The 16,030-nt window shown below is 41.8% G+C and overlaps 1 protein-coding gene across 2 annotated transcripts in view; it reads right to left on the bottom strand.

The window, feature by feature from the left end:
- The window catches only part of Sh3gl3 (SH3 domain containing GRB2 like 3, endophilin A3), a 158,108-nt gene extending 143,384 nt beyond the window's left edge, over window positions 1-14,724 (bottom strand). The window contains exon 1 of one of the 2 annotated variants that reach the window (XR_010047979.1): window positions 14,541-14,724. Coding sequence is in view for 1 of the 2 variants with exons in the window: in XM_003475472.5 (XP_003475520.4) it covers window positions 14,541-14,585 (45 nt within the window). In the remaining variant the exon portion in view is untranslated. The remainder of the gene's footprint in view (window positions 1-14,540) is intronic. The other variant, XM_003475472.5, reaches the window with a different exon arrangement.
- Window positions 14,725-16,030: the final 1,306 nt, after the last annotated feature.

Genomic DNA, 16,030 nt, shown 5'->3' with positions numbered 1-16,030 from the left:
TTTTTTAGGAAAGTAGGTTTTCTACAGTTTACTTAAACTGGTAAAATAATGGCACTAGCAGACAATGATAAGTTATGTACATGTAATATGATACCTAGAACAGCCACTACCAAGCAATCTATACAAAAAGATAGCATGAGAAAGCTTCATATAGAAATGAAAATGAAATTTGAAAAAGTTTTGACTAACACAAAGGAGGGCAGAGTTAAAAAGCAAAAAAAAATATGAAATACAGCTAACAAAAATAATAAAAAAATGATAGACTTCAATCCTAATATTTAAATAATTGCATTAAGTATAAATGGTTCAAATATACCAACTAAAAGACAGACTGAGGAGTGAATTGAAAAGCATGATCTAACTATATGCTGTCTCCAAGAAACACACATCACATATTGCAATATAGTCAGGTTGAAAGCAGAAAGATGAAAATATGTGTCATGCAAATATAAATCAAAAGGCAGGCTAGCTACCTCAGTAGGTATCTGAAGTAGGTATCAGAACAAAGAAAATCATCAAGAGAAATGTTTTAAGATTGGGTTTCATTTAAATGCAACTGGAAGACAACAGAGACTTCAGAGAAGATGAAGGACAAGGTTTGAAATAGGTTTTTCTCTTTAAAAAATACTTTATTTTGGGTGTGAGCCAAAGGCGAACCTGCACAGCGAACCTCACCCACCTGTGTAACCTAGGCACTTCCCTAGGAACCTAGAAGGCCCCTCACCCAGATCCCTAATCAGCTAGGACTTTCAGGTAGGTCCTTAGGGCCTGGTTGAGCCCTACCCAGTGACCCCGTGTGGCTAGGGAACCCCATGTGGCCCAGTGGCACGAGCTGAAGGCCTGTACAGCAAGCCCCACCCAGCCATGCAACCTTGGCACATCACTCAGAACATGGTAGGTCCCTGGCCAGCAACTCTAAGCAGCTGTGGAGTTTTGGTGCACCATGTGGCATGAGCTGGAGGCCTGCACAATGTACTCCACCAAGCTGTTCAGCTTTGTTATGCCACTCAAAACCTGGTAGATTCCCGCCCAGCAACCTCAAGCAGCCAGGGAGCTTCAAGTACCACATCGGGTGTGCTGAAGGCCACTCAGGGTACTCCCCACATTTGAGGAGCCTATGAGTGCCACTAGGCATCTGGTAAAAGGCCTGACTAACGATCTCCACTCAACTAGGGAAGCACCCTGCAGTACAGACAGATATCCTCAATGCAGGAAGCAACTGAGACCTTTTATTCAGCTTCTCCAGGAGAATACAGGAAAATGACAAAATGGAAGACCAAAATGCAATCTGAAACCTCCAGCCCATCCCAAACAAGTCATGGACATAGCAGAAAATGTAAGCTATACACTTGAAACTTCTGAAATAACAGAAACTGAGGTAAAGAATCAATTCCATGAAGTTGTAAAAAGGAACACAGATCAGAAATAATCTCCCAGGTAAAAGAAGAAATGATGAATATAATAAAGAAATGCTGAACACATCTAAAGAAGACATAGTTTAAAACACTGGGAGCTGGGGATTTAGCTCAGCGGCATAAGCGCCTGCCTTGCAAGCAGGCAGTCGTGAGTTCGATCCCTGGTACCGATAAAAATGAAAAAGACAAAAAAAAAAAAAAAAAAAAACACTGAGGAGCACTGCAAAAAGATGTAAACCTTGAATGAACAATATAAGAAAGAAACAGAATGCATAAAACAGATTCAAAGACATATCCGGGATATCAAAAATTCCATTGAAAGCTGGCAAATCTGCCTCAACGAAGTGAAGACAGACTTTCAGACCTTGAAGACAAGATTGCAGCTAGTGAACAGAAAAGGAAAGATCTTTTAAAAATAACAAGGAATCAGGAAATAATTCAAGAGTTGCAAGATGGTGCAAAGAAAAACAACATAAAATTGATTGGTGTAAATGAAAAAGATGACAACACAAATGATATCCAAAGACTATTTACAGAAATAGCTGAAATTTTCCCAAACATGAGAGAGAAAACTGATATACATATAAGTGAAGCATATAGAACTCCAATTAACCATAACCAAAATAAATCTACACCCAGACATATAATAATCAATATCCCAAAAATTCAAGATAACAGAATATTAAAACCTTTTAAAGAAAAGAGACAGATCACCTATAAAGGAAAGCCCATCAAAAACACAGCAGACTTCTCAACACAAACAATAAAGTCAAGAAGAGCACGGAATGAAGTATTTCAGATCCTAAAGGAAAACGACTTCCAAACCAGACTGATGTATCCTGCAAAAGTGTCCTTCAAATTGACAGAGAAATAAGATACTTCCAGTACAAAGAACAGCTGAAGAACTTCATGACCACCAGACCAATCCTGCAAAGAATACTGAAAGACATTCTAGATTGACATAAAAACAACTACGACTTTAAGAACATCAACAGAAAAACCACCAAGCATGGCAAACAATTAAACAGAGGAAAAAGGTAAACAACCAACAACACAAAGATACTATGACAAAAATAGGCCCGTATATATCACTTATAATCATTAATGTAAATGGCCTCAATTCACCAATTAAAATAAACAGAGTGGCAGAATGGATCAAGAAACAACACCCAACCATATTCTGTATACAAGAAACCCATCTAACTTAAAAGGTTTGGTAACACAGAAAAAGTGGACAGATTCCTAGAAAAATATGAATTATCAAAGCTGGTTCAAGAAGATGTAAAACTGCTGAATAACACAGTTTTAGTTAATGAAATTGAAGATGCAAAAGAAAAGCCCAGGTCCTGATGGATTCTTTTTTGAATTCTACAAGAAATTCAAGAAACACTTAATTCGAACACACCTCAAACTCTTCAATGAAATTTAAAGGGAAACAATTCTAACTCAATTCTGGAAGCAAGTATTATCTTAATACCAAAACCAGAGAAAGATCCAATCAAAAAAGAAAAATACAGGCCAATCTTCCTAATTACATAGATGCAAAAAATCTCAAAAAAATAAAAAACTGGCAAACAGAATGCAAGTCATCGAGAAAATTATACATCACTACCAAGTGGGACTCATCCCAGGAATACAGGGATAGTTCAACATACACAAATTAACAGACATAATATACCACACCATATCAATAGAGCCAAAGAGAAGAATCACATAATCATTTCAATAGATGCAGAAAAAGGTTTTGATAAAATCCAACACTCATTCATGGTAAGAACCCTATGGAAAATCAGAATAGATGGTCTATACCTCAATATGATGAAACTCGTCTATGACAAACCAATAGCCAGCATCAAATTAAGTGGTCGAAAACTTAAAGCTTTCACTCTAAAATCAGAAATAACACAAGGATGTCCATTATCACCACTCCAATTCAATATAGTGCTACAAATAATCAGAGCAATTAGACAAGAGAAATAAAAGGAATAAAGATAGGAAAAGAAGTTAAATTATCATTATTTGCAGATGACATGATACTCTACACAGAAGACCCCCAAAATGACATTAAATGACTTCTAGGTAGAGTAACCAAATTCAGCAATGTAGCTGTATATAAAGTCGATGCTCAAAAATCAATAGCATTCCTCTACACAAACAACAAACTCATGGAGAGAGAAACAAGGAAAGCCACACCCTTCCAATAGCATCCAAAAAAATGAAATACTTGGGACTCAATCTAACAAAGGAAGTAAAAGATTTATTCAGTGAAAATTACAATACTCTGAAAAAAGAAACTGAAGAGGATCTCAAAAAATGGAAACACATTCCTTGTTCATGGACAGGAAGAACAAACATTGTGAAAATGGCCATTCTCCCAAAATTGTTATAAATATTTGATGCAATTCCAATCAAAATGCCATTAGCATACCTCACAGACTTAGAAAAATCATTCCTAAAAATTCATCTGGAACCAGAAGAGACCAAGAATAGCAAAGGCAGTTCTGGGCAACAAAGGCAAGGCAGGAGGCATCAGAATCCCTGACTTGAAGTTATACTACAAAGCCACTGTAATAAAATCAGCATGGTACTGGAATAAAAACAGACCTGAAGATCAATGGAATAGATTAGAAGATACAACCACAACTACCAACACACTCAGCCACCTTATCTTTGACAGAAGGGCCAAAAATGTTCACTGGAAGAAATATAGCCTGTTTAATAAGTGGCAGTGGAAAAACTGACTCTTCATATCCTGAAAACTAAAACTAGACTCATGCCTATCACCATGTTCTAAACTAAAGTCAAAATGGATCAAAGACCTAAATATTAAAACAAAAACACTAACTCTGGTTGGAAGACAAAGTAGGTAGAAATCTTGAAGACATAGGTGGAGGCAGACAATTCATGATCAAAAATCAAACTGCACATGACGTACTTCCCAGAATCAATAACCGGGATCTCATCTTATTGAAAAGTTTTTGCATGTCAAAAGAAATCTCCCACATAGTGGAAAGAAAACCCACAAATTGAGAAAAATATTAGTCAACTGTCCCTCAGACAAAAGGTTTCTATCTAGAACATATAAAGTGCTTTTTAAAAAATCAGACCCCTGAAATTCAAAGACCCAATCCAAAAATGGGCATTGGAGACGAACACACATTTCTCAGCTGAAGAAATACAAATGGCGAATAAATACATGAAAAAATGTTCAGCATCATTGCTCATTAGAGAAATGTAAACTAAAACCACTACTGAGTTTCCATCTCACTCCAGAAAGAATGGCCAGGATCAAGAAAACCACTACCAACAAATGCTGGAGAGACTGTGGGGAAAAAAGAACTCTTCTGCATTGTTGGTGAGAGTGTAGACTTATGCAACCACTATGGAAACAGTCTGGAGATTCATCAAAAAGCTAGGATTCGAGGTTCCATTTGACCCAGCTATTCCACTTCTGGGCATATTCCCAGAAGAACTGAAAACATCATACCACAGTGATATATGTGCACCCATGTTTATAGCAGCACAGTTTATGATTCTCAAATCTTGGAAACAACCTAATGCCCATCCCGAGGAATGGATAAAAACGATGTGGTATTTTTATACAATGGAGTACTACTCAGCTATAAAGAAAGATTACACTGAGATTTTTATAAGCAAAAGGACGTGACTTGAGACCATACTCATAAGTGAAATAAATCAAACTCACATGTGCAATACCATATTGTTCCCCTGATGTAAGATATTCAGAGAGTAAATAAGATACAAAATCTTCAGTAAATATAGTGAAATGCTAATAAACTGCTCAAAGGGGAGAAATAACTCAGGGAAAAGGAGAAAAGAAAGGAAAAGAAAAAATACAAATTTGTGTATACACACTTAAGATAGCTAAAATTATTGTGCTACTAATTCTATTAGTTCTTGGAACAAAATAGTTAACATTCATAGGATTAGATCAATTTTGCATGTTTGTATCTGGTAATCTGAGTAACTTTTGAAGATAACTATGCAAAATAACAAACTTAGTTATGTTCCTACCACCTTGTTTTGAAAGCCTATATTGTTATTGTTTTGGGCTCTTTGTTATTGTTATTTGTGTCTTTTGTTTTTTGTTTTTCTTGTAATTTGCTTTGTTTTGGTTTTGGTTTTCCCTATAATACAGAAAGGATAGATATACATATATAGGCTTATATATGCCTAGAACTTCTAAAGAGTTTACAAGAATTGATTTTATTACATGTGACAGTATGGACAGTTACTTTGAAGAAAATGAGACAATATGGCAGCCATTGCTGATTTCCTATCATCTTGTTTTGAAGTCCAGTAATGTTTTTATTCTTTATATTGATTGGTTTTAGTCTGTTTTGTATTATCTAATTTCAATATGTGTGAAGGTATGGACAGCTATTTTGAAGATAACAAGAGACATTTGGTAGCCATTATTGATCTTCCTATTGTCTGGTTTTGAAGGTCTGCAAAGCTTTAATTCTTTTGTTTTGATTGGTTTTATACCATTTTGTCCTGTTTGAATTCATTGTGTGTGAAGATATGGATAAGTATTATGAAGAAAACAAGAAACATTATGGTAGCCGCTGCTGATTTCCTGTTCTTTGGTTTGGAATTCCTGTGTTGCTTGAATTGTTTTGCTATGATCCACTTTGTTGTTTTGTTTTATTTTGTTCTATTGTCTTTAAAGTAAGAAATTTATGAAGTATATGTACATTTTAATTTTATTAACATGCATTAGCTATACACATGAATGGATTTAATATATTTCAACACATGCATATGGTATGCACTAATGAAACACAGACAGACACACTCCTCTCTCTCTCTCTCTCTCTCTCTCTCTCTCTCTCTCTCTCTCTCTCTCTCTCTCTCTCCCTTACTCTATGGCAGTGGGGAGGAACTATGGCACACATGTGGCAGCAGTCTCACAGAGCCTCTCTCTGCATATGAGCCATGTTGTCCCAGCAGGTGAGCGTGGGACAACAGTTGCTTTTTCTAAACTAAAACCTCAGTATTCCGGTTTAATTGAACTGCTGACACTTTGCAATAAACAAGTGGGTTTGAGGTTTTGGTTTGGACACTCAGTCTCTAAAAGGCTCACCATCACTGTTCTCTAGTATTAAGCAGTGGTGAATATTCAGGTGGTCTTCTTGTTTATTTGCTTGCTTGTTCATCTCTTTCTACATATGAGACAGCACATACAGGTGATAGTTGCCTTTCTGTGTCTGTGCCTGGCTTTTTCACTTAATATAGTATAAATCCTTTTTTTCCTTTTTCTACAAATGACAGGATTTCATTTTTCTTTGTGGCTGAATAATGTGCTGTAGTAGACATATATCACATTTCCTTCGCCCATTTATCCACTGATGGGCACTTAGGTTGATTCTGTAGGTTAGATTCTAGAGATGTGCTTCAAAAGTGCATGTGCAGGTAACTCTCTTTGGTGTGCTAATTACAATTTCTTTGGATATATACTCAGGAGCAGAACAGCTAAATAATGCAGTAGATTTATTTTTAGTTTTTTGAAGAGCCTCCATTCTCTTCTCTGTAATGGCTGTATTAATTCACATTCCGCCAATGGCATTTGAGAATTTTCCTTCACAGCCTCTCCAAAGTTAATATTTAGTTTTGAGACTGTGTGTGTGTGTGTGTGTGTGTCTGTCTGTCTGTCTGTCTGTCTGTCCATCTGTCTGTTTACTGGGGATCTTTTTAGTGTCTCACTAAGTCACTAAACTGCCAGGGCTGGGCTGGGCTGAAATTTACAATTTACAATAAATATTCTTGCCCAGAGTACTGGGATCATAGGCAAGCGCCATCACACCTGACTTCAAATACATTTCTGAAAGAGCATCTTGGACACTAGTAGGTTATAGCTCGGTAGAAACTACAAAGGACTGGAAATGAGTTAGGAGGTTACTGCAGAAGTCGGGGTGGGGCGGAAGCAATGATGGACAGGACCAGGATGTAGTAGCAGAGATAGCCAGTGAGTAGTTTAAGGGTGTATCTGCTGATGAACTGATGATGAGAAGAAGAGAGACATTAGTGAGTTGTGACTTTTGTCTTTGATTTGTTTTGCTTTACTTTGTTTTGTTTTACGTATGCAACTGCACAAATGTTTGAGACCAACAGAAAAACATGTTGAGATGAAGAAAATTAAAACCTCAGGTTCAGACATCTGAATACTGAGATCTTCAGAAGAGGTGACACAGAGAGTTAGATTGCTACAAATATAGAGTATAGCCGAGGATATAGCTCAGTGGCACAATACCTGCCTGGCAAGCACAAGGTCCTGAGTTCAATTCCTGGTACCAAAAGAAAAAAAATTTAGAGGGTATACTGGGTACACATTCTATTTACATCTGTGGGCCTGAGAGGACAAAAACCTGGAAAAGTAGTCCCCAAGCATCTGCATACGCCAGGATTTGCGAGGTAAAAAGACATGAAATTAAAGGATTGAACCTAAAGGATCAAATAGACATGAAATCATGAAGAGAGACCTGAAAGGCTCGGCCACAGAAGAGCACAGAAGAAAACTGAGCATGTGCAGAAGGTGCTGTGCTCCGAGAAGCCCACTGGGTCAGTGCTGCTGAGAGTTCAGATGGGAAAGTGACCTTCAGGTTTGCAGCTGGAGATCACCCAAGCCTGGTTCCAGGTACTGCAGAAGAAAACCTCTGGGAACGGCTAGAATGAGAATGATGGCAAGAAAGCAGAGACAGGAAAACTAAATTTCTCAGTGCATTGCATGGACCAAGGGAAAGAACAATAGGTCAAGGATAAAGGGGGTCTGAGACTCAGGGAGGGTTTCTCCATTCTTTAGGTAAGACAGAAGACTAACTAAAGAGTACATGTGCATGCTGATGGAAATAAGGCAGGGAGAAGGAACGTCCTGCAGAACAGATGTGAAAACAGGAGTAAAGCCCAAGACACGGAGAGAAGGCAGTGTTGGAAACACGTGGACTGAGTGGCCCTCTAGATGTGCTGGACTCTTGAACTGGGACCCAGCAGGAAAGAACAAGGATGCAGATGACGAGCTGTGACTCGCGTGTTAAGACTGACTGGGCAGTACCCACGTTGTGCAGCCTGCAATAGCAGCAGCTCAGCCACAGATGGATGCGTGCAGTGGGCCACCACTTTGGTGGCATCAGTGTTTAAGAAAGATTCACTCAGTGCACAAAGACTAAAAAGGAAGCAGAAGGCATGTGGGCTCAGGAAGGTCACTGGCTGCTGGCACCGTGGTAAAAGCAAGTGAGGATGCAAAGGGAGACTGCAGGGCAGAGTCCACAGAGAAGGCTTTCGGAGAACTGCAATGCTAAGAACTATAACCAGGCCTCCCTGTCAGCTTCCCCTAGACTCCTCCCCAGGCGCCCGCCAACTCAGTACCACCTCAGGCTTCCATCGGAAAGCAAAATAGAAATAGTCACGTTGTGCTGGTGTAGAATCTCCAGGATATGTGCATTTATGATTTAGTCAAATAAAATCCATGCATGACAGTGCACACGTACAATCCAAGCACTCTGGAAAGCTGAGGCAAGAAGACCCCAAATTCTAGCCCAGGCTGGGCAACTTATGAGACCCTGTCTCAAAATAAAAAATAAAAAGGGGCTGGGAATGTAGCTCAATGTGAAGGCCCTGAATTCAGTCCTCATTATCATAAAATTAATTAAATTTTAAAATAGCATGCCAATTCTGCTTAAGACAACTATGTTTTTGGGGTAAAACATGCCAATAATAACTTCCCCCAAAAGACACAAGATACCCACAAACATGCCTATCTTGGGAAATATAAATTACATTTGATTTGTTAATAAAGCTGTAAAACCAATATTAACAGAAAAAAAATCTCTGCTTTCAAATGTACCTTAAAATCAAATTCCACCTGGTAAGCTGAGTTTTGTTTATAGAATAAAACACTATCAGGAATAAGAACTATTTGGATGATATATTTCAGATGTTTTTTAAAAATTCCAAAGTCAGTTTGATTTGAGCTTCCATCCTAACACCCTGAATTTTTTTAAAACCCACACAGATTTACTGCATGGATTAATGTATCAAGTAATCTATGCAGAAAACAGCAAGAATGTTTTAGCTTTAATATTTTGATGCATTTCAGAGAAAAAATAAATCATTACAGACTTTACAAAGTACATATTTATCTTTATAAAGAGAATATGAAACAAGAGACATTCACTGTCTCCCCAGAAAATCTCATAGTTTACAAAGAACAACCTTTTCTGAAGCATTTACCACCAGTGGTCAGCCTGGGCCATGACTGTAGGGAATATGACCCAGCCCCTTATAACCACTTCCCATTTTTCTATTTAATGCATTAAAAGTCAGGGAGAAATTTTACTAAAACATTATGTTAAAGGCTCTCCATCCCTACTGTGTTGCTGAGTCACATGAACGAGGTTAAAGGGGATTACTGTATAAGAGCAAAAAGAACTTTGACATGGAGTCTGCAAGGAGGTCATGGGATATGGACAGAAGAGATGGAAATGATCCTTGGACTTTTACAATGATGTAGAATAAGCCCCTAAAAGCCAAGATGGTCCTGTAAGAGTAAATGTTAGTACAGTATGCAGGTCAGGGTATCCAAAAGTGTGGTCTGGTCTCCTCCAACAATGCCTGCTGTCAACAAAATGATCAGGAAGTAACCATAATGAATGCAAATCACTGAATGGTAATAGCAATGTAACTCTCATGAGCTGTTTTTATTGGTCAGGCTCTGTGACCAATAATAAGCAACCACAGTGCTATGCTTTAGGTACTTGTATTTATTTGTAGTCATTCCAGCTCCATCTCTACTGAGTTTCTATTAACAAACCTGTCCCCAAAAAAAGTGATTAAATCTCAGGAAACCTAGGTTCAAATGCTGAAGCAAAGAATTGACTTAAGTTTGTTAGCAACTCAACTTATGCTCTTCTCAGTTTAATTTATACATTCTCTGTCCTGCTAGGTTCAATCTTAAGCCAAAATGATGCATAATTTGAGAATTTACAATTCATTCCCTGTACAGTAAGGATATCTTGTTGTCAAAGACAGGATAGGCATCAGTGAATCAGGAGGTTGTAAGTAATTTTAGCTTATCTATTGTGGAGGAAAATTATCTAAGTTTGCTATGGTCCTAGTACTCTTATCTGTAAATGATCCACTTTATTATCTTTAAGTAAAGACCTAAGAATTTCACAACTGGGACAGATACACATGCATACACATAGATGCACATGTTACTGAGATATAATTTACATGTCATACAATTCACGCTTCGACATATACAATCCATTGATTTTTAAGTACATTCATAGAGTTACCCAACCACCACTGTTACGGTTTGTTCCTGCCAAAGCCTCATACACTTGTGGATGGAACTTTTTCAGAGGCAGCTGAATCTAGAGTTTGTGACTGACTTGCAGTGAAATGCTGGGATGAAGAGTGAGTGATTACTGGATCAATGCACTGATTGGAGTGGTACCACCCTAATCCCAGCAGTCCGGATAAGACAAAAGGGGCAGAAGAGGCTTATTTTCCCCTCTCTCATTGCTTTTGCTGTCTTCCACAACCATGAATTGTTGTCCCACTGCCATGTGCCACCCTCCCTTGGAGCCAGCCGATTATGAACTGGAATCTCTACAAACTGTAAGCTAAATAAACTTTTCCTCCTCTAATTCTGGGCATCAGGTATTTTGTCTCAGAAATGAGAAAAGTAACTAAGACAATTACCAATTAACTTTAGAAGAGGGACACCGTTCTAAATCCTCTAGTTCATCCTGCAAAGGCCCAGATGGGTTGTCATGTTTTCAAGTTCACACAGCAGACTGCTGGCCAAACCAGGTCTGAAGCCCCAGGAATTCCTTTCAGATTGACAACATCCGGGATTCCTCTCCCCAGCTCCTAGGAGAGTTGTGTATGAATGGAAACCCAGTGTTAAAATGTTGTCTGTGAAGCCATCTCATCTTGATAAAGGGGCCAAACACCTTCACTGGAAGAAAGATAGTCTCTTTAATAAATGATGCTGGAAAAATGGCTTTCCACATGCTCAAATTACAACTAGACCCATATCTTTCACCATGCACTACACTAAAATCAAAATGGATCAAAGATCTAAATAATAAAACAGAAACACTAAAATATGCTACAAGAAAGAACAGGTAGAACTCTTGAAGACATTGATGTAAGCAAAGACTGCATGAACAAAACTCCAAATGCACAAGAATTACCACAACTGGGATCTCATCTTATTAAAAAAAAACTTTTGCAAGAGAAACCACTGACAGAGTAAAGAGACATCCCCCAGTGTGAGGGAAAAAATGTTGCCAGCTGTTCCTCAGACAAAGGGTGACATTCTAGAATATATAAAGAACTCAAAAAAATCAGACACCCAAATTTAAAGACCCAATTCAAAAATGAGTACCTGAAAGAAACATTTCTTGAGGGAAGAAGAAATGACAAATAAATATGAAATAATGTTCAACATCCCTGATCATTTGATGCAAATTAAAACACTGAGATTCCATCGCATCCCAGAAAGAATGGCTATTATCAAGGAATCCACCAATAACAAATGCTGGCAAGGGTGTAGGGGAAAGGGTATATTTCTCCACTCCTGGTGGGAGTATAGACCGGTGCAACCACTGTGGAAATTAGTGTAGAGATTCCTCAAAAAACTAGGACTACGGGTCCCATGAGAGCCAGCTATTACTCTTCTTGGTATCTTCCAAAAGAATGAAAAATATCACACCACAGCGATATTGGCACCCCTATATTTATAGCAGCACAGTTTGTATTAGCTAAATCTTGGAAACAGCCCAAATGCCCATCAACTGATGAATGAACAAGGAAGACATAGGTTGTTTTTTGCTTTTTGTTTTTTGTTTTTACATAATGGAGCACTACTCTTCTATAAAGAAGGATATGCTTGAGACGTTTCTAGGTGAATGGATGCATCTCAGACCACACTCTTAAGTGACATAAGTCCGACACACGGGTAAACAACTACTGCATTGTGTTTCTCCGGTGTGAGAAACTGATAGTATAAATAAAGACTACAACTATGATAGATACAGTGAAATAGGAAGAAAATGTTCAAGTGGGAAGGGGAACTAGGGAGGGCTAAAGAAAGGAAGGGAAAAGAAAAAATGAGAAAAGAAGGAAAAAATGGACACAAAGCTTTTGTAAATAAGGAGAATGGGGGCTAAAGGGAGTGGAGGGGAATAAGAAAAACAAGAATCAAGATCTATTCTGTGCAGTACAAACTCCCTAGGATCATCATGTATACCTAACATGTACCAATAAAAGTAATTAATTAAATAAGTAAATAATCAAATGTCTGTTAACATCTGGCATTTTTATCACTGTGCACTTAGTTTATTAAAACCTAGTCAATTACCCCCAGCAAATCTGTTGCATGGCAAAATTTCTTAGAAAGACTTTCAGAACAGACTAAACATTTACCCGTTAAACACTTTATCAACAAAATGTTGGTAAACCCACAGTGAATGTGGTGGCTTTTCCTTTCATACAAAGTCACCAAAGACTTCTAGACTCTCAGTTTGTTTCACTAATGGGTTCATTATAAATAGTTAAACCAAACCGCCTATCACTGGCATAACCTTTCTCCAAGGGTCATAACCTCTGAAAATGTCAACCATTCATGCAAGTCAACGGTCAGAAGTTGATGTGAATCAGCCAAAGAGATAAGTTTTGGTTGTCTCCGAGATTTGCACCTATGGAGTCCTTGCCCTGATAAAACAAAAAAACTTTGACGAGTTTCATCCCCTGCCAGTGCTGAGGAAGCCCGTGTAACAAGCTGCCAGCAACTTCTGGCATTGCTCCCGAATTGCTCCCGCCTTTAAACTGCCCCTTCCTCTTCCCGGTTTTTCTCTCTCTTTTTATCCTACTAATTCTTTCCTTCCTGTGCTGTTCCACCCAAACTTCCTTCATTCAAAAATACGTGTGGAGTGGTCATTGCTTATCAAGCCCTGGGCTAACCACTATCCCTAAATGCTGACATTCCTAGAGTTCATGCTTAGCACACTGTGGCTTTTTTCACTTAACCTCTCTAAACCTCCATTTGGCAATATCCCTAAATCAGGAGCTCCAGTCTTGGTCTCACACTTGGGCCCTAAATAGAATAGGCACCTGTCCCAAGGCCACTTGACATGTAAATGCTGACATCTAAATGCCTCTTCAAGGGTCCAGCACTAATGGCCACGTCTGCCCTCGCTCACCCCCTGGCCCTTGCTTCGGAGCTCCTACCCCTGGAACAGCACCATAGCCCCTCCAAGGGCCCCAACAGCACCGTGAGTTCCTGGGGAGAGGGGAGGGGGATTTGCCTTTCAGTCTGGGCGGGAGGCTAAAGGAGGAGACTCTTCCTAAGCGGCTGGTCCTCGTTGGCCCATTGGTGGAAGCAGCAAGATGTGGGCGACCACCGCTTCCCAGTGGCATCAGTGCACCTGGGGGCTTGCAGAACTGAGGCCAGGAATGGGGCCGTGCGCAATAAGAGGTTTTAGGCTGGCAGAGCCCGCCGGGCTGGACAACAAATTTGGTGTCGTCACCACACACGCACACAATGCCATGCCTCGCTGCTTTCCTGCTTCCTCCGCTCGGAATGCCCTTCCTCCTCTCCTCCCACACCCAACTCCTCTTCCTCCCCTTCTTCCTCCTCCTCCTCCACGAAGCTCTCCCAGACGCCCCCACCGTGTTCTCTGCAATACCCTGCGCTTCCGAGCGTCTGGCACTGTTTGTTTACGCGCCAGTGTCTGGGTCTCCCCGCCACAGGGAAGCCCCTTGGGGGGCTGGGCCAGTCGCCCTGGACCGGCACCCCATTGGCGCAGGCCGAGCTCCATGCGTGGCCACCCCCAGGCGGGACCGAGACCCCCGAGGAGTACTCTCCCGAAGCCCGCCTTGCAGCGCGCGTGGCGGCGGTGGCGCCGGGGTCTCCGGGCCTCCCCGTCCGCTCTGTCCGAGCGCCCGAGACCTCGCGGCCACCCCCTGCCGCCCTCCGCTGTGCCACGGCCCGGGGAACAGCGAGGGCCAGGACCGGGAGGGAACGAGCCCGAGCCCCGCAGGCCCGGAGCCTCCAGGCCAGCGCACCCGGGCTCCTCCAGCTGGGTGTCCTACCTGGCTGGCTTTGTGAAACTGCTTCTTCAGCCCGGCCACCGACATCGCGACTGCGCTGGGAGCGGGCCGGTCCCCCGGGGCTGGGCTCCGAGTCCCACGCCCGGTCCGGCCGCTGTCACCTCGCGCACCCGCACGCGCGCCGAGGGTCCCAGCTCGCAGAGCCCGCGCAGCCCATTGGCCAGGCCGAGCGGTATGCAAATGAGGCCGCGCACCGCCCACCCGCATTGTTGCGTGGAGACCCGAGGACGCCTGGGGGGCGCGGCGCGGAGACCTGGTCCCCAGGCCGAGCTACTAGGGCCCTCTATGGGGCGCGGAGCGCCGGGGGTCTAGGTGTCGCTCCTGGGGCTTGGTGCGAAATCTGCTTTTGTTCACAAAGAAGCACCGTCGCCATCCTCGCTCCGGCGCGGTTTTTTCCATAGAGGTCTGTTCTTAGAGAAGGGACCCTCGGAAAGGTGCGTGGGGAGGGAAAGTAGCAGGACGGGGCGTTGTTGTGCAGGACGTCTGCTTCAGCGGCCGGACACTGTGCTTTGGTGCAACCTGCTGGCGCGATTTTGTGCTCCTGTGGTCTCCCTGTGACATGCTGTGAACTGCGTAAGAGGGGCCACCTGAGAGGTGCCTAATAACTGCGGGCCCCTTCTGCATCTGGAGATCCCACAGATCCATTCTAGGGCATCCCTCAACCCTGAACGCACAGGTCAGCGTGCCCACAGCGAGACCCAGCCTGGGACACGGAGCACTGCGTGGACTCTTGGGTCATAGCTGACCTACTCTTCCCAGAATCCTGCTTCCAAGACACACAGGGTCCTCACGTCTAGACCCTACTTTAGCGACCAACGCTTGGCAATGAAAGAAACATCTGCCTCCTTTGGTCTCCACCTAAAAGCAGTTTCTCTGTGTGGGCCCTCACCTGGTCCCATTTGCGGACACTCCTTTCCCCGGTCACTTCTGCTTCTGTCTGGGGCCTGGCGTCCACTCAAGAGTAGGATGTCTCCAGGAAAAGCGTCTCACAGCCTCTCCTGTGGCTGTCATGCCCAAGTGCTTCTCTTCACTTCATCCTGGGGAGGACCACCCAAGTCACACAAAGGTCCTGTGCCTCAGTTTCCTCACATTACCTTGTCGGGGAGTGGACTGGAGTCTGATGAGAAATGTATGAACCTAGCAGAACTGCGAGAAGCCCTGGTGCTCAGTGGATTACAGAGGGTGACTTGAGTAGCACTTGGGTTTGATTGCCAAGGGGTGGCTGATAGATGACCACAGATGACCTATCCTCTCCAGAGTGGACTCTCTCCTAGGGTAACTGTCTCCTAAGGCAGAAAACCAACAAGGGCCAAGCTGTGCCTGGTAGGTCTCCCTTGCCCTGGCCTAGTCCAGAGCTGCATAAACCCGTGTCCAAGAGTATTTTAAACAGCATAGATTCAGAGAACTTTGCCATAAACCAATCTGACTCTCTGTCTACAAAAAGAAAGGTTACTTTAAAAATAAATAAAATT

The sequence above is a fragment of the Cavia porcellus genome, unplaced genomic scaffold, assembly GCF_034190915.1.
Source record: "Cavia porcellus strain 051 isolate PalLab524CR breed Dunkin Hartley unplaced genomic scaffold, mCavPor4.1 scaffold_6, whole genome shotgun sequence".
In the NCBI taxonomy this organism is placed as follows: Eukaryota; Metazoa; Chordata; class Mammalia; order Rodentia; family Caviidae; genus Cavia; species Cavia porcellus.
This window is presented reverse-complemented; position numbering and strand designations above follow the sequence as displayed.